This window comes from Capra hircus, chromosome 26 (genome assembly GCF_001704415.2).
Source record: "Capra hircus breed San Clemente chromosome 26, ASM170441v1, whole genome shotgun sequence".
NCBI lineage: Eukaryota > Metazoa > Chordata > Mammalia > Artiodactyla > Bovidae > Capra > Capra hircus.
In genome coordinates this window covers 32307196-32325315 of record NC_030833.1, presented here as the reverse complement: position 1 = coordinate 32325315, position 18120 = coordinate 32307196, and the positions used below count along the sequence as shown (strand labels likewise).

Genomic DNA, 18120 nt, shown 5'->3' with positions numbered 1-18120 from the left:
GTTTTGTTTATTGCTGTGTTCCCAGTGTCTAAGATGGGACTTAGCACATACTACATGTTCAGTAAATGTTTGTGAAGTGAATGGGACCTTAAGTCCCACCTAGGGGTTGGGAGAACATCACCTATTGAGAAATTTCACTTGCTATGATTTAACAGGTGGTATTTATTTGGTGCCAGGTACAGTGCTATGAGACAAAAAGACACTAACTGTACACTGAAGGAACTTAATTACTGTTTAGAAGAGAGCCAGGCATGCAAATACGTAACTCTAAAGCAACATGATAACTGTTTCAATGAAAGTATTTGTATTATAGTGAGAACTTATGGGTAGGGCTGTAGCATATCAAGGAGTCAGTGATGTAATTATAAAGTTAACCTTTTAGGTGAGATGTGAAGGGCATGTAGGAGACTCTCAGGCTGTCATCTGACTGAGAAAATAATGCATCTTAAATTACAGAGGTGTGAGAATGCGGCTGGGCATGTTTCTGGTACTACCAGAGCTGGAATCAATTGATGGACTGTAAGTCTGATGTTAGGAGTGGCTGGAGATGACCCTGGGAGGCTGGGCAGTTTTAGGGTGGCAGTGGAGCCAGATAATGTAGGGCCATATCTGCTGTGCAAGATACTGAAGAGCCACTGAAGGGTTTTGAACAAAGAGATAACCAAATCTGACTTGTATTTTAGAAAATCACAGGAAACAGTCTAGAAACAGAATGAACAGTATAGAAGTAGGTAATTGAAATATCAGAGATAACGACTTCCAGGTTTCTGGCCTGAACTACTAGATTGAGAGCGATACCATTCACCAAACTATTAAATTAGAGCGAGAAAGACAGTGAATCTTTTAGAGGGGATGGCCAGGAGTTAAAAGTATGTAATTATATTTTAGTACTCAGAAATCTATTCATTTACTTGTGTCACTTAGTATATTTTATATATTACATTTAATTATAAACATTCTAAATCTCCTCTTAGGATTCTTTCATTTCTTTACAGATGCACATGTATGCTACTGAGCTGAAGGGTACCGGCATTTCTTAGTTTTATCTGCTTCTAAGTAGACCAGTGAGAATAAGAATGCTCTTAATAGTCCAGTAAAACAAAGGCAGTTGTTTTATTAATATGCAAAGAAGTGATTCTAAATCTAAGCCCTTCATAGTTTTAGACATATATGAAAAAATGCTCCCAAATTTGTTGAGAGTAAATTTCACCACATAAGAGTGTTGTCCATTCAGTCTTACTTTTAATTTATGAATAATAAGTAGACTTTACTTCTTTTGATGCTTTATTTTTTGATCATTATGAAATTTGAGAAATTAAATTGTGCAGAGATAAATTTATCTGTAGATTTATGAGTTAGTTGATTCCTTGGTTTGTTATATTCCCTTGCTGAAACTGAAAAAAATCTGAAATAGATAAGACACAAGAGGAAAAGCAAGACCGTGTTTGTTCTTCTGGCATTAAGGTCCCATTAAAAATAAAATATAGACCACAAAAGTGAGCCACAAGTGCAATTTTAAATTCTCTAGTAGTCACATTAAAAACAAAAATAAACAGAATCACTTTAATGTCTTTTATTTAACCAGTTATATACAAAATAGTATCATTAAACATATAATCAATATAAGAATATTAATATTAATAATTAATATTATTTTACTTTTATTTTCTATACTAAGTCTTTGAAATCCAGAGACATTTTGTAAGCACAGCACATCTTAATTTAGACTGGCCACTTCTCAAGTGCTCACTGACTACATTTGGCTTTTGGTTAGTGTATTGGACAATGTAGCCCTAGGTTCTTCCTAGACCAAAAAGTAGGTTTCTCAGCATTCTGCAACATTTGTGAAGTTATCTTCCCAACATCAAATATTTTCTGTGCTGTTTTATTATCCTATGACATGTATTAAAGAGGTTGCCCTTTTCTCCATTCATCATTTTCCTACTTTGTCCAATAAAAGTCTGTTTGTCAATTTTCATTGCCAAAAAACAAACAAAAAAATTTTCATTGCCTTCGCTTTCTCCTTACACCAATTTATGGTAATGGCCTGTTATACTAAAGCAATAGCATATCTTTAAGTTTTAGTAGTTTTGTTTTTAATTACAAAGATAACTACATTTATTGTAACAAATTCAACCAATTCTGTGCTAAATGTATAAAGAGAAATTCTTAATTCCTTTCTCCTCATGTTCTGCTCTCCCAGATGTAACCACTGTTAACAGTTTAGATAATAGCCTTTCTCCCCTTATTAGGAATGTATATTTTTGAGAAAACTTTGTTAAATGAGAAAATTGGTACTTTGGAAATATATCTTAAAGTGGACCTGTTTAAAATGGTGACTAAATTTCATAATTATTAATGAATATAATTGCTAGGAGCAGTTTTCTGACATGAAAACATTTTACCATGTATTTAATAAAATCTAAGTTATAATTGCAGCTGTGCTATTCTTAGAGTTAACAAAGAAGAAGTATCAGTACTTTGTTGTTATAATTTTTTTTGCTGAAATTGCGTTAGTCTGGTAGCATCCTTTTACTTTGATTTTCTTGGTATTTATCAAATAGATTTGGGTTTCCCCAGTGTCTCAGTGGTAAAGAATCCACTTGCAGTACAGGAGATGCGGTTCGATCCCTGTGCCAGGAAGATCCCCTGGGAGAAGGAAATGGCAGCACACTCTAGCATTTTTGTCTGGGAAATCCCATGGACAGAGGAGACTGGCAGGCTGCAGTCCCTGGGGTCTCAGAGTCGTATACGACTTAGCGGCTAAACAACAGCAACAATCCTATGGATTAGATGAGCTTCAGTTTTACCAGAACTGTTGAGAGTGTTAGCATTTTCTCAAGAGATCTTTCTTAAGCCCTTGACATTTCTTTTCTTGATTTCTGTCCTGTCATCATCCTTGTTAGATTTTTCTCTTCTTCAGTTGTTCCCTGGTTTGATTTTGCTGCATCTTCATTCCCCAAGGGTTTTGCTCTGAGATGAGTACTCCTTCAATATTATTTTATAGACTTCATGAAATCCTGTATTGTTTTCAGTGTTTTTATTTTCACTTTACAATTGAATTGCATTGTGTTTACTTTGTCTTATTGGATGCTTGCAACATTAGGCTATTAGTGAGTGATTGATGGGGCAAAGCCAGAATACATAGTTGCAATAGATGTTAGTGTCAAATAGAAATGGATTTTATAAGTGATCAAGGCACTTTTGATTCCTGTGTAAACTTGTAACTTAAAGAACTCAACTGCGTATTTTAATAATAGCTAATTTTTATTGAGACTTTAGAAATGGATTTTATAAGTGATCAAGGCACTTTTGATTCCTGTGTAAACTTGTAACTTAAAGAACTCAACTGCCTGTTTAAATAATAGCTAATTTTTATTGAGACTTTCGACATGACTGGCAAATTTCCATATAGGCATCATGTAATTAATTTGTTCAGTGTGTCTGCGAATAAGTCTTTTGTTTTCTTCATTTTATACTTTGAGTAAACAAAGGCTTGAAGTAGTAACTTTTGCCACAGTGAAGCTAAGTAATTTGTCTGATATAAGGGCTAGTCAAGCATGGGGCTGGGAACCACAACCTATACTTGATTGTACTAATGTGTACACACACGCTTCTGTGCAAAAAAAGAAAATAAAAAAGGATTGTAATTTTCTTGTTTCACTTAGTATTATGTTTTAGATATGAAAACATATCCAAATATGTTTCATTTGGGCTGTGAATGGGCTGTAATTTTAAGAAAACTTCCCTGTTTAGATTTTGTGTACAGTTTTTGTTTATTTTTCATTTTACTAATGTTGATGTCCTTGATGACTAAGAGGCTTAGATTTTAATAGCCCTGTGAGAAATAAGAGTGGAGGTATTGGGCCTGGGAGAGATGAGTTGGAACTGAGCTCACCTCCTAAAGCCTTGATTTCTCAAAGTGTTAACCCTCACTCAAAGGGTAGACTAGGGGGGAAAAAAGTTTACTCAGAGTTACAGAAAGAAAGTAAGGATGCTTGCCTGTTTTCACCTGGGTTCTGAGTGAAGGGGGAAAGTTTCCTAAGATTGTGTCCCTATTATTTTATTCTTATCTGGGTTTGTGTTTTATATTTGTATTTACTGCATCATTAAGAAAACTTCAAACTTAAAAATTAACATTAATGTAGAATCACTCTATAATAGAGAAATGCATATAGTCTGGCTGTTTGGAGTTCCCATTGATAAAGCCCCACTGATGTTGTGCTCACTATCCAAAATTACAACAACAAAAGAAAACAGTACTTTAAACAAAAGTCAGAGACACAAGAGATAACAGAATTAAATCCTCAGGAGTTTCACAAAGTAGAACTATTAAATAATTAAAATTACTTGCAAAGTTCATTTAAAAGTTAATGCTACAATTTTAGTGAAAGTGAAAGTCACTCAGTTGTGTCTGACTGTTTGTGACCCCATGGACTATAAAGTACATGGAATTCTCCAGGCCAGAATACTGGGATGCGTAGCTGTTCCCTTCACCAGGGGATCGTCCCAACTCCGGGATTGAACACAGGTCTCCCACATTGCAGGTGGATTCTTTACCAACTGAGCTATTAGGGAAGCCCTTAACATTAATAAAATAGAAATATTAAAAATGATTAAAGATAGAAGAAGAAAAACAAAACTATTAAAAAACGTAAAGGCCATGGAGATTAGGACCAGGGTGGGTGATAAATAGCACTTCACAGTAAAACTTTAGTCGTTAAAAAAAAGCTGATTGGATAGTATATAATGTAAAATAGACAAATGTGAAGAGAAAACTAATGATAACAGAAGATGGTTCCATAGGTACTGCTCTGAATAAATAGAATTGGTAAAATTCAAAAGCATAGTGTTACCCCAGTAGAAAAGCAATCGTGAACACAAACCAAAACACTGAGTAGGCACCTGAGAAAACACACATGTAAGAGAATGTCTTGAGAATCGTCAGAGAGGAAAGAGAGATGCTTACAAATCAGTGACAAACTAATGGCAGATATCTGAACAGTAACAGTAGAAGTCAAAGTACATTAAAGAATGGGAGCAATGTAAAGATATCTTCAGACAATATAGTGTAAAATAAAAGCTTCATACAGTTGTCTCAGAGACATATAAATAATGATCAATGTGTAACATTATGGAAAAGGAGATAATCAGACATTATTGCTCTCTGATGTGATGCAGTAGGAAGTTCATAACACCATGTATGCCATATACTTACTAAAAAAGATTAAATCCCAATTCTGTCAAGTCAGTAGGTCAGCTACCATTTTTTGGGAAGTTTAGAGATTATATATAAGAACTTATTAGTGCTAAAGAGTACAAGCAGCAAACTCCAGAATGTGGTAAATTCTAAAAGGACATCTAACCCACTTTCTTTAAGAAATGAATGGCAAGATAGGAAAACAAAAACAGTGTTCACTGATAACACATTGGTAGCTTGAAATTAACCACAATAGGCATATTTACACCACAGAGATCAGCAAATGCCCTAAATGAGGGTTTGATTTATTGCTTATTGATTGCCTAGGCTTAAAATGATGGAGCAGTGTTGATAATGCTGACTTACAAAAGTGCCATGTCTTTAGCTATTTACTGTATTGTGCATAATCAAAAAAATGTGAATATATTCTTTCATTCAAAAATGATTATTATCCACTTCAGCAAAGAAGTCACACCACTCACATTGGTGACATCATTTATGTAAATCCAAGCATTACCCAGTACCCCAAACTACAGTTGGAAAGCCAGTTGCTAAACATTTACCAGCACAGTGCTGGTCAGGGCATAATCAAATTCAGTGCTTTGGTAGAAAATAGACAATAATATAAATTTATTATACTGTTACTCAGCTTTCAAAATCATCATGGCAACATATAGGCATGAACTAAGAAAAAAAAAGGTTAAGTTTCAAAAGCCATTTGCTGTAGCACAAAATAATTTAAAATTTGAAGCCTTCAATGTATGTCTATTGTGAATGACAAATAGAATCATAATTTAGAGTTTGAAGAACACTTAAAATTAATACAGGTGAATCTGCCTTACAGATAGAAATTCTTTCTCTAGTGTTAATCCATTGTCTAGGCTGTATTTAAATTATTCTAGAGGCAGAGCTCATTTACCTGATAGTAGTGCTGGAAAATCCCATGGACAGAGGAGCCTGGTAGGCTGCAGTCCACGGGGTCGCTGAGAGTTGGACGCGACTCAGTGACTTCACTTTCACTCTTCACTTTCATGCATTGGAGAAGGAAATGGCAACCCACTCCAGTGTTCTTGCTTGGAGAATCCCAGGGATGGCGGAGCCTGATGGGCTGCCGTCTATGGGGTCGCACAGAGTCAGACACAACTGAAGCAACTTAGCAGCAGCAGCAGTGCTGGAGAATTCTGAAAGTAGAGTTCTTTTTTATCTTGAGGTATACTTTGTTTTATTTTAATTTTTTCCAGCTAGTTCTGGTAATTGACTTCTGGAGAAACACAGAAGCAACCAACCTTGTAGAGCAACAGTCGTCAGGTATGAAGGTAGCTGGACTGTCTCCATTTAGACCTTTTTGGGCAGAGTATACCTTTAGTTTCTTCAACCACACTTTGTGTCATATATTTTCTAGGCTCTATATTTTAGACCGTGTTTCTTTCTAAACACCCACGTCACTCACTGTCTTTTGACTTTTATTGACTTTGTAGATGAAGTAAAAGCCTTTAAATCTTGTTTTGTGTGTGTGTGCCAGTTATACATTTTATTCTATGTTGCTTGAATTTTTTTTAACCCAAAGCAAGTCTTTGTATTTATTCATTCTTAGTCTTAATATTGTTTTCAGCACAGCATTCCCAATTATAGAAATTATATTAAATTATAATTTTATCATTTTTGGTGTTTATTAATCCTGTCAATTTTGTATCAGTTGCACATTTGATAAACACTCAGTGTTTATTGTTTGCATTGAAAGTTTTGTTTAAAATGTTGAATTTTAAAAGGTATCAGTAATAGAGTTCTCCATTAAATAGCCCTCTCTGAATGTGCTTCTACCTTATCATTACTTTTTGCTATGAGTCTACCTACCAGTTCTTAGTCACCCGTATATCACTGGCTTACAGTCCGTCATGATGTATTTTGTCAGATGCTTTGCTCAACTGAGATTGGGTTACGCTATGTCTCTGGTGTCCTCTCCAGTGAAATATACTTCAGTCCTTCTGTTTTTGAAAAGTAGGCATTTTCAAAAGACCCTGGCATGGTTAAATGTTGAAGTCACATTCTTCCACAAGTGGAAAGATAGAAAACCCATGAAGAATGATGAGCGAGATGGTTAGGACATTAGAAGAGAAAAGGGACCGGTGGATCACTGGGCTGAAAAAGAAAATAGCCTGCGCCCTGAAAGCGGAGCTTATTCAGTGAGGAAGTATTCTGATCAGGTGAAGTGTCAGGGATCTGTACTAGAGTGAACAGGATTTGTTAGTCTTCCCCTCCTATTATCTTTTTCCTTTGAAAGGTATGTGGTAAAATATTAACAGTGGTGTGTCTGAGAATCCACCTGCAATGCAGGAGACCTGGGTTCAATCCCTGGGTTGGGAAGATCCCCTGGAGGAGGGAAAGGCTACCTACTCTAGTAGATTGGCCTGGAGAATTCCATGGACTGTACAGTCCATGGGGTTGCAAAGGGCTGGATGCAACTGAGCGACTTTCACTTTCACTTTTCTGAGCGTATATGGGTGTTTCTTTGCTACGTGTTCAGTTCATTTCAGTTCAGTCGCTCAGTCGTGTCCGACTCTTTGCGACCCCATGAATCGCAGCACGCCAGGCCTCCCTGTCCATCACCATCTCCCGGAGTTCACTCAGACTCACGTCCAGTGAGTCTGTGATGCCATCCAGCCATCTCATCCTCAGTCGTCCCCTTTTCCTCCTGCCCCCAATCCCTCCCAGCATCAGAGTTTTTTCCAATGAGTCAACTCTTCACATGAGGTGGCCAAAGTACTGGAGTTTCAGCTTTAGCATCATTCCTTCCAAAGAAATCCCAGGGTTGATCTCCTTCAGAATGGACTGGTTGGATCTCCTTGCAGTCCAAGGGACTCTTAAGAGTCTTCTCCAACACCACAGTTCAAACGCATCAATTCTTTGGCGCTCAGCCTTCTTCACAGTCCAACTCTCACATCCATACATGACCACTGGAAAAACCATAGCCTTGACTAGACGGACCTTAGTCGGCAAAGTAATGTCTCTGATTTTCAATATGCTATCTAGGTTGGTCATAGCTTTTCTTCCAAAGAGTAAGCATCTTTTAATTTCATGGCTGCAGTCACCATCTGCAGTGATTCTGGAGCCCAGAAAGATAAAGTCTGACACTGTTTCCCCTGTTTCCCCATCTATTTCCCATGAAGTGATGGGACCGGATACTATGATCTTCGTTTTCTGAATGTTGAGCTTTAAGCCAACTTTTTCACTCTCCTCTTTCACTTTCATCAAGAGGCTTTTTAGCTCCTCTTTACTTTCTGTCATAAGAGTGGTGTCATCTGCATATCTGAGGTTATTGATATTTTTCCCAGCAATCTTGATTCCAGCTTGTGTTTCTTCCAGCCCAGCGTTTCTCATGATGTACTCTGCATATAAGTTAAATAAGCAGGGTGACAATATACAGCCTTGATGTACTCCTTTTCCTATTTGGAACCAGTCTGTTGTTCATGTCCAGTTCTAACTGTTGCTTCCTGACCTGCATACAGATTTCTCAAGAGGCAGGTCAGGTGGTCTGGTATTCCCATCTCTTTCAGAATTTTCCACAGTTGATTGTGATCCACACAGTCAAAGGCTTTGGCATAGTCAATAAAGCAGAAATAGATGTTTTTTTGGAACTCTTGCTTTTTCGATGATCCGGTGGATGTTGGCAATTTGATCTCTGGTTCCTCTGCCTTTTCTAAAACCAGCTTGAGCGTCAGGGAGTTCACGGTTCACGTATTGCTGAAGCCTGGCTTGGAGAATTTTGAGCATTACTTTACTAGCATGTGAGATGAGTGCAATTGTGTGGTAGTTTGAGCATTCTTTTGCATTGCCTTTCTTTGGGATTGGAATGAAAACTGACCTTTTCCAGTCCTGTGGCCACTGCTGAGTTTTCCAAATTTGCTGGCATATTGAGTGCAGCACTTTCACAGCATGATCTTTCAGGATTTGAAACAGCTCAATTGGAATTCCATCACCTCCACTAGCTTTGTTCGTAGTGATGCTTTCTAAGGCCCACTTGACTTCACATTCCAAGATGTCTGGTTCTAGATTAGTGATCACATCATCATGACTATCTGGGTCATGAAGATCTTTTTTGTACAGTTCTTCCATGTATTCTTGCCACCTCTTCTTAATATCTTCTGCTTCTGTTAGGTCCATACCATTTCTGTCCTTTATCGAGCCCATCTTTGCATGAAATGTTCCCTTGGTATCTCTAATTTTCTTGAAGAGATCTCTAGTCTTTCCCAGTCTGTTGTTTTCCTCTATTTCTTTGCATTGATCGCTGAAGAAGGCTTTCTTATCTCTTCTTGCTATTCTTTGGAACTCTGCATTTAGATGCCTATATCTTTCCTTTTCTCCTCTGCTTTTCGCCTCCCTTCTCTTCACAGCTATTTGTAAGGCCTCCCCAGACAGCCATTTTGCTTTTTTGCATTTCTTTTCCATGGGGATGGTCTTGATCCCTGTCTCCTGCACAATGTCACTAACCTGTGTCCATAGTTCTTCAGGCACTCTATTGATCAGATCTAGGCCCTTAAATCTATTTCTCACTTCCACTGTATAATCATAAGGGATTTGATTTAGGTCATACCTGAATGGTCTAGCGGTTTTCCCTACTTTCTTCAATTGAAGTCTGAATTTGGTAATAAGGAGTTCATGATCTGAGCCACAGTCAGCTCCTGGTTTTGTTTTTGTTGACTGTATAGAGCTTCTCCAGCTTTGGCTGCATAAAATATAATCAATCTGATTTCGATATTGACCATCTGGTGATGTCCATGTGTAGAGTCGTCTCCTGTGTTGTTGGAAGAGGGTGTTTGCTATGACCAGTGCATTTTCTTGGCAAAACTCTATTAGTCTTTGCCCTGCTTCATTCCGCATCTTCTTATGCTCTTTGCTCTGGACAGACTAGTACATACTTCACAGTATTATTTTGAGGATTAAAAGAATAACTCAGTGTGGAATTGTCTAGTACATTCCCCTGTATTTTGTAGATAGTAGATAAAGTTTTATTTAACCTTTGTTAAATTTTTCTGCTTGTTAAATTCCATTGGCCAACCTTAGTAGAGGTTGTCAGGGAGTTAACCAGTGAGTTGTCTCATCATATTCCTTGACCTCCACCCTCCTTTACTGTACCCAGACTGATTTATTTGCTACTGGAAGGAAGAAAAATATATAGTAGGTCACTTGATTAAATAGTGTTAATAGAATGATGACTTTCTCTTTCCCACAACCTATTTCTTTCCTAAAAATCATAGTTTACAAGAAACATCTTCTAGAAAATAGTCTGATTAGTTGTCTCATTTTCTAGCCCACATTCAGGCTACTCTTACTCATATGTTGCTCTTAAAATCAGCAAGATAGAGGAAAGAGGCTATAAAGATAAAATCCATGGGTTCATGAGTTATTTTGGAATTTACTTTCCTTAGTTGCTTGCCTGATTGCATTAATTAGTTTATGGCAGATTTTACTTGCTTTGAACTTGAGAGTTTCTATAGGATGGATTAGTAGGCCCCATCTTTAAAATCTCTCGGTTCAATACATTGTAATTAGTTTTTGGTAATTGAGTCATTTTGTCTCTTTCTCTTGCAGATTGAGGTGGTGCCATGCAGCAAGAAGCAGAGAGATGCAGGGTTCGAGCCAGGAGGCCTGACATGGCACTTTATGTTCCCAAAGCTCGAAGGGGCATAGTACTACTCAGATCAGGCGATGAGGGAAAAAGCTGTGGTCCACCGGACTCCGTGGTGAAAGAAGAACAAAGGGAAGATTCTCTCTCCCGAAAGGAGATCTTTCGAGACAAATGCGAGACTCCAAGACTGAGTACTAATCCTGATAAAAAGGAGCACAGTCGTAGAGAAGGAAAGAAATCTTCAATGAAATTTAAAAAAGATACATGCCTTCAAGAAAGAAAGAAAGATAGGGTTTGTACTAAGAGGGCAGCTGCAGAATCCAAAGAAGTATTGTCCCAAGGACATCAACAAAGAGTCTTGAATACTGGGGTTGTACCTAGCATACCTTTACAAAGACATTTTAAACCAAAGAAGGTAGGGTGTTTGGAGGTTGAAATCAGAGATGTGAGAGAACACGATGGGTTGCTTCTATCCCAGTCTTGTTCAGAAATCAGTAAGGCTCAGGTTCCAAACAAGCCATCCAGAAACGTGGAAGTCTCTGTTACCGAGAGAAATGAACTAAATGGGGAAATATTTGAAGATAGAAATTTGGAAAACAGAATGGAAACTGATGCCGAGACTATGAAGATACTACCCCAGTTTCCTGGAGATTTTAATTCTGTGGTGAAACCTGAGAATGTGATCTCACCAGTAAAACAAAACTCTGATTCTGGAATTGTACAACGAGGCATGCAAACATTAGGTGGAATGCTAAAGCACAGCAATGGCGCCATCACTACTGATTCTGTTCCTGGAAGTTCAGATGGTATCATTGGTCAGGCTTACGTGGACTTGGATGCTGAGAATGTTGGTGATACAGCCAACAGGACAGATTCCATATCGAGTCAGAAAGGTATGGATTCCATTCCTGAGACTGTGGGTCACCTCTCTCATCAAATGACTATGGGCAGCAAATTAGAGAGCGCAAATGACATTTCTCATCCAAAAACGATTAGAGAGTGTGAAGAGAATGACAACGCTGCTGATGAGTTATGTGTAAAGCACAAATCTTCTGACACAGCTGCCCTTGCTCATGAAACATATACAGATAATGAGTCCGAGAGTGTACGTGACATTACCAATAAGATATGTACAGTGGATGTTACAGATACCATATCTGATCAAATAACTGTAGGCAGCCCTTGTGTAGTTGCAGTTAAAGTAGCTGATGAGGCTTGTAGCAACACAGGGAGTTTCTCAGACTGTTTAGAAATGAATGCAGATACAGCCCTTCATGCAGCTAGAAGTGGGAATGACACTGAAAATTTCAGTAACCTGACTGCTTACTCAGCTATCTATGCTGAGAGTATTTCATCTAGTTTCACAGAGTCAACAGGAAAGTTGATAGAGAGCTTGTCTGATTGTACTTCCTCTTTACCTGTAAAGGAGATAACTGGTAGTAATTGTAACACTTTTTTGGACTCTGAATTCAGTATGTTAAATGGGACAAACGTGTTTTCAGATAGTGCCTTGGGCAGTGACCTTGATGGTACTGGTGATATAACAGAGGCATTGCATGAACTTAAGACTGCTGAAGAGTTCAAAACAAAAGAAGATGGCGACTCAGAGAATGTGGAATTTGGTGTATCCTTTCCTGATATAGAATCAGTATCTAAGGAAACATCCGTGGAGCCTAAAGCAACGGATATATCTCACACAGAAAGAAGTGCTGCTACTGAGGAGAGCTGGGAGTCTATGTTCAATGATGATGGTGAGTGCCTGGACCCACGTCTTCTAGAAGAGGTATGTTTTAGTAGAAATTGCTTGCCACTTAGGTAGTTTATCAATTCATAGAACCTAGGATTTGGGAAATAACTTTAGCAGGCGTTTTTGTACACTCACACATTCACTCATATTATATCCAGTGTAACAGTTCCTGCAACAAACTAATAGGATTGTAGATTGCAAAAAGAACAGTCTGATCTTTAAGAAACAAAACGTCTCCTGGTAAACTATATCTCTAATAGCAGAATCCTGAGAGATCTTACTGAATAGATTAAAGATGAGTTTAATGGCTTCTGGCTAACTGTTGAGAAAATACAGAGGGAAACGTCTTTGAAAAGGCTTTTCTGTGTTGACAAGATGTATTTTACACCAGCCTATTTGAAGAGAAGAAGAATTTATTATTTATACTTATTTTATTCCAACAGATGTTGGAATGTTGTTAGACACTCTAGAGGGAAGGAAGGGTGTGATAAAGGAATGTATGGTGGTTTTTTTAAGAAGTTTGTGCTGAGTTAAAGAATAAGTGATTGTTGAATACATACAGAAAACATGCTGGCTAGGTAGAGTTCATAAATACAAAATGTTGGATTTGAAGGCATTTTAGAAATTATTTAGTTCAGTCTTTTCATTTTCTTGATTTAGACATTCCCTCTCTATCCAGCATTTAAATTCCTTACCATGAATAAGAATAGTTGGTTTTGAATAGTAGAATCATTTCCCCTTTCATTCCTTATAGTGAGTTCATATAACCTTTGCCTAGAAGGGGAAAAAATCATTTCCCTATAAAATCTCCAGTTTTATACACGCGGGAATTGAAGGTTAATGGTTGTATTTTTAAGAAAGGCAGATTCAGAATTTCAGTCTCCTGTCTTTTTTTTTTTTTTTTAATTTAATTTAATTTTATTTTTTTTTTAATTTATTTTTTAAATTTTAAAATCTTTAATTCTTACATGCGTTCCCAAACATGAACCCCCCTCCCACCTCCCTCCCCATAACATCTCTCTGGGTCATCCCCATGCACCAGCTCCAAGCATGCTGTATCCTGCGTCAGACATAGACTGGCGATTCAATTCTTACATGATAGTATACATGTTAGAATCCTGTGTTTATGTTCTTTCTACCAGACCACTTCCTCACATGTAAGATGGGTTTGTATGAGTGACTCCACAGAGCATTTTAAATGCCAAGTGATGAGTCTTTTGTTTCCGATAGTTGAACCAGAAGTACAGAAAAATGTTTACAAGCCCGTATAAAAGAGGCACGTGAGACTGAAGAGGGCAACCCATTGGGCGGAATTGAGTTTCCTGTATCAAGCACTTCCTCCTTGCTCTTGGGAGGTGTTTGCATGCACATTTGTACCAATTAGTACTTATTACTGTGACGTCAGGAAACAGTAGATCTTAAACATTTCTTAGAAAGAATATAGAGCAGAAAGGCATCTACATATTAATGTTCATGAACCCTTTGAAATTGCATGCAAAATTTTGTGTGTGAGTGCAGTCTTTCATAACTTTCATCAGATTCTCCAGGGTGATCGTTTCCAAAGTATGGTCCCTGGACTAGCAGCATAAGCATCACTAGGGAACTTACTAGAAATGCAAACTCTGCAGTGAGATTCACATGCACATCAAGTGAGAACCACTGCTCACAGGCAACATGCAAGCTTAAATTACATCAAGATGTGAGTGTGGTAACATGAGAGGGCCGTCAGCTCATAATGAAAAAGAAAAACACTGTTCAGCAGAGATTTTAGAACCAAATCAGGTTGAAATATACTAATAATATGGTGAGTTAGGTGATTATAGAGAAGTTATTAAGGACCCAAGCATTGGCAGAGGGCCTTAGTCTTGGGAAGGAAGCAGTATTCTTAGTTGGCAAAGGAACTGCTTTAGGAGATGAGAGACCACAGGTGTGCGTAGGTGAGATCAAAACAAAGCTTCTTACAAAAGGAGGGCATAGGACACAGAGCCTTTTTATACATGGTAGGACTCCGTAATATTTATTGAATGAATGTGAGTCAGTAGGGCAGTTGCTCTCTGCCTTTCTGGGTAGCCTCCAGGAGCTTTCAAACGTCACAGCTGCTGGAACTTTGAGTCTGTGTGGTAGCTTAGGGCTATGGCTTCTGTGCTGGGAGGAGGGAGGTTCAGGTGTGCAACTCGGTTGTTAGATCTTAACACTGTTTAGGTGAGAAAGAATTTAGGCAGCCAAGTCTCCAGAGGGGCATAGTAATATTGCCAAAGAAAACACTGGCTTGAACTAAAGTTGGGAACAGCTGGAAAACAGAGCCGGTGGAGTTTTAAGCTGAAGATAGCCAGTGCCTGGGTATTGTGTTTGGGTATCTTTTGAAGTGTTTGGTAACATTTGGGATCTATGTTGAGGCATGAAGATAGATGAGAGCAGGAAAGAAGTTGGATCGAGAGTGCAAGTAGTGGATCCAGCTGCCAGCTGTTGTCTCCTGTGCTTTGGGTTTTAAAACGTGTAATAATGATAATGTTATTAAAAGATGTCACAAATCCAAGAAAATTAATAGCCTTTTGGTAACTATTAGTCCTAATTTATTATTTACATTGTTCCAAATGTACTTCATTAAAGTAAGTGTCTGCTTACCTTGAAAACTTTCCAACCAAAGAGTTTTGGCTCTTTTCCCACCTGGCCTGTTTCTTTGATGACAATGGCTAGCCACAGAGGTATGCCTCATACTTCCGGTAGGCAGGGAAGTGTGCTCTAGAGCAGGGGGTGGTCATCATTGGCAGGTGAAGCACTTTCCTGACCTTTTGAACTTCTAAATCTGCCTGAGTCATTAGCTCCCAGAACTGCAGCTCTTGATGAGTCTCTAAAGATTACATGATCTCCTAAAGCCCTGGTATGGGATACCCAGAAATTGAGATTTTTAACTGAGAAAGAAAAGGATATTGGCATGACTTCTTTTAACCTTTAAGATCTTGGTACCAGAACATAGGAATTATTGTCTAGATAAAACTTCCTTTTCTGCCTCCTGTATCAATCAGCAGACTTACTAGTAGGAGGGCTAGTGAGATGTCAGCAGCATAACACTGATATTGCTAGATGCTGGCACCTGGTCCCTTCAGTGGCCATTTCTGGTTTTGAGGGTAGATAGGGGTAAATATTTAGGTAGGAGTTTTCTTTTGTTATATACAGTTACTAACAATGTATAACCATGGAAAAGAGAAAAGGAATACCATTCATTTCCAAATCATCTTTCTGTGTGTGCCTACTCATGTTCATATTTCATCAGTGGTATCTTTCCATCTAGTCATTCCAGTCATGCTGGGAAGATGAGGGAATCCAGAGATGTCTCCCTATTTTCTCAGTCTTCCTCTTGACTATAAGTTTAATCTACTAGTGTTTTCACTGTTCAGTGGGTTTGGATAGCGTCTTCCCAAGAATGCCAGCATCAGTTTGCCATATTAGCCTTTCTGTACTGTTTGAATAGGATCCAGGTCCCTGTTGGTTTACTGTATTGATGGTCCCTGCCAATATTTACGTGCCACATATTACTGTTAGTTAGAAGCAACTAGAGCTCTCACATTTGTCCTCTGGCACTGGGATCAGTAAATGTTCATCTGACATGCCTCATTATTGTAGCTTGCTTTCTTATTTCCTTTTGTTCTTCTCCTTTTCTGTATTCTTATTCACTTTCACCCTTTCTTCTCTCTTACTGTGCCTTAATCCAAGGCTATAGCCATGGCTTTCTCTCACTGGTGATTATCAGTGATATTGAAATGTGCTGATGCCTATTCTAGAGAAATCTTTAGGTGGCACCTTGAATGCCATTCTGTCTATTCTGTGTTATACATTTTATGAGGTCAAAGTTTGCATTTCTAGCCCTGGTTTCTTGATAAGGTCAGTGGAGGCATAGCCCTAGATATATTATATAATTTTATTTGCAGGTTGAGAACACTACTGAAGACATTACTACTCTTAATGTGTAAAATGTTAAAAAGTTTAAAAGTCTAAATTTATCCTTCTACTATTGTAAAGGATTTATGCCCAAAGCAGTATAGAAAAGGGATGGAAGCCATAACTTATGCTGTATATTATACACTGTAGTTTTATTATCTTTTTAGGGAACTCTTTTTGTATGTGTTTGGACTTTAGGTCATGAGAAATTTTACAAAATGCTTGAAAATACTTTAAAAATAGTGATATTTCCCTGTTTGCCAAATACGGGAAGTTAAATGGGTAAAACATTTTAATTCTAGCTTTTGATTTGTTCGCTTACCCTTTGGAATTTTATTTTATACCTATCAAAAGAGCTTCTTTAGGCTTACTTATTAAAGGAGGGGTCTCAGGTGGTGCAGTAGTAAAGAATCTGCCTCCTAATGCAGGAGATGCGTGAGATGCAAGTTCGATCGCTGGAAGATCCCCTGGAGTAGGAAATGGCGACCCACTCCAGTATTCTTGCCTGGGAAATCCCATGGACAAGGGAGCCTGGTGGGCTACAGTCCATGGGGTTACAAAGAGTCAGATATGACTGAGCACAGCGTAGTAGCACACAGACTTAGATGTGAGTTTTATCATGTATTGTATCTTACAGATATGTGAAATATCTTGTAGGTGAAATGTAGGTGAAATAAATTGGTTAGTTTCCTAAAACTTTGTGTTATCGCCCAGCTCTTTCTAATAATTTCTTGACTCAGTCATTGATGTTGATGCCTTCCCATCCTCTTATCACTTTCTGTGCCAACAAGAACTCTGATGATACAGCATTTCTTATAAGAATACACAAAAAAAGCAAAAATCATTCTTGCTGGATTCTTCAGCCATCTTTGCATTTACATAGAAGTATTCTTATATTGAGATTTTCTTCCACACTGCGGGACCAGTGTGAAATGCCTGCAAATTTTGGTACTGGTGCTTTTGGGTCTCATGCGTATGCAGGCAAGCAATGACAATATGTATGATGATTAAGATGCATACTGATATTGGAGATGTTAAAATGAGTACCTTAGAATTGATGAAATATGATATATATCCAGCTTCTAAGTGTAATGATTCAGTAGTATAAGGAGTGGAGAAACCATCAAAATGGGGTCAATGGGAAAGTCTTCAAGAGGAGATAAAGATTGAAGCTGGGTCTTAGAAGAAGGATCAGAAGCAGACAAGGCATTCCAGGCTGTGAGAGCAGCTTATAAAAAAATACGGAATGTTCCCAGATTTAGGTCCTGAATTTGTCACTATCAGAAGTTTAGATGATCTATTGAGAAATTTTGTTGTTGTTGCCTTCCTTTTATAATTTGTTGAATTGTTTGCATGATTTATATAACCAGAACATTTAAAGTCTACTGGTAAAGGGAAGGAAAAAAGTGTCATTTTACCCCAAATTTCAAAATGCCATCCAAAATCATTTAAAAAATATATGTTGCATAAATCAAATTCTTATTGATGAGGGCTCCCTGTAAAATCAGTCTCGATAAGCAGGCATTTGGACAAAGTAATTAATTTGAGGCATGTGCCTCAAGTATTCATTCCACAAGTATTTTTTGAATGCCTAGTTTGTGCAAGTTA

General features: G+C 37.9%; 1 protein-coding gene across 4 annotated transcripts in view; it reads left to right on the top strand.

The window, feature by feature from the left end:
- Positions 1–18120, top strand: part of R3HCC1L (R3H domain and coiled-coil containing 1 like) — a 67653-nt gene that overhangs the window by 24079 nt on the left and 25454 nt on the right. For 2 of the 4 annotated variants that reach the window (XM_018041558.1, XM_005698308.3), the window contains one exon: positions 10790–12609. In XM_018041558.1, the coding sequence (XP_017897047.1) occupies positions 10804–12609 (1806 nt within the window). In that variant the 5' untranslated portion in view covers positions 10790–10803. Of the gene's footprint in view, positions 1–10789; positions 12610–18120 lie in introns of those variants that run through there. The other 2 variants (XM_018041559.1, XM_005698309.3) reach the window with 2 other exon arrangements.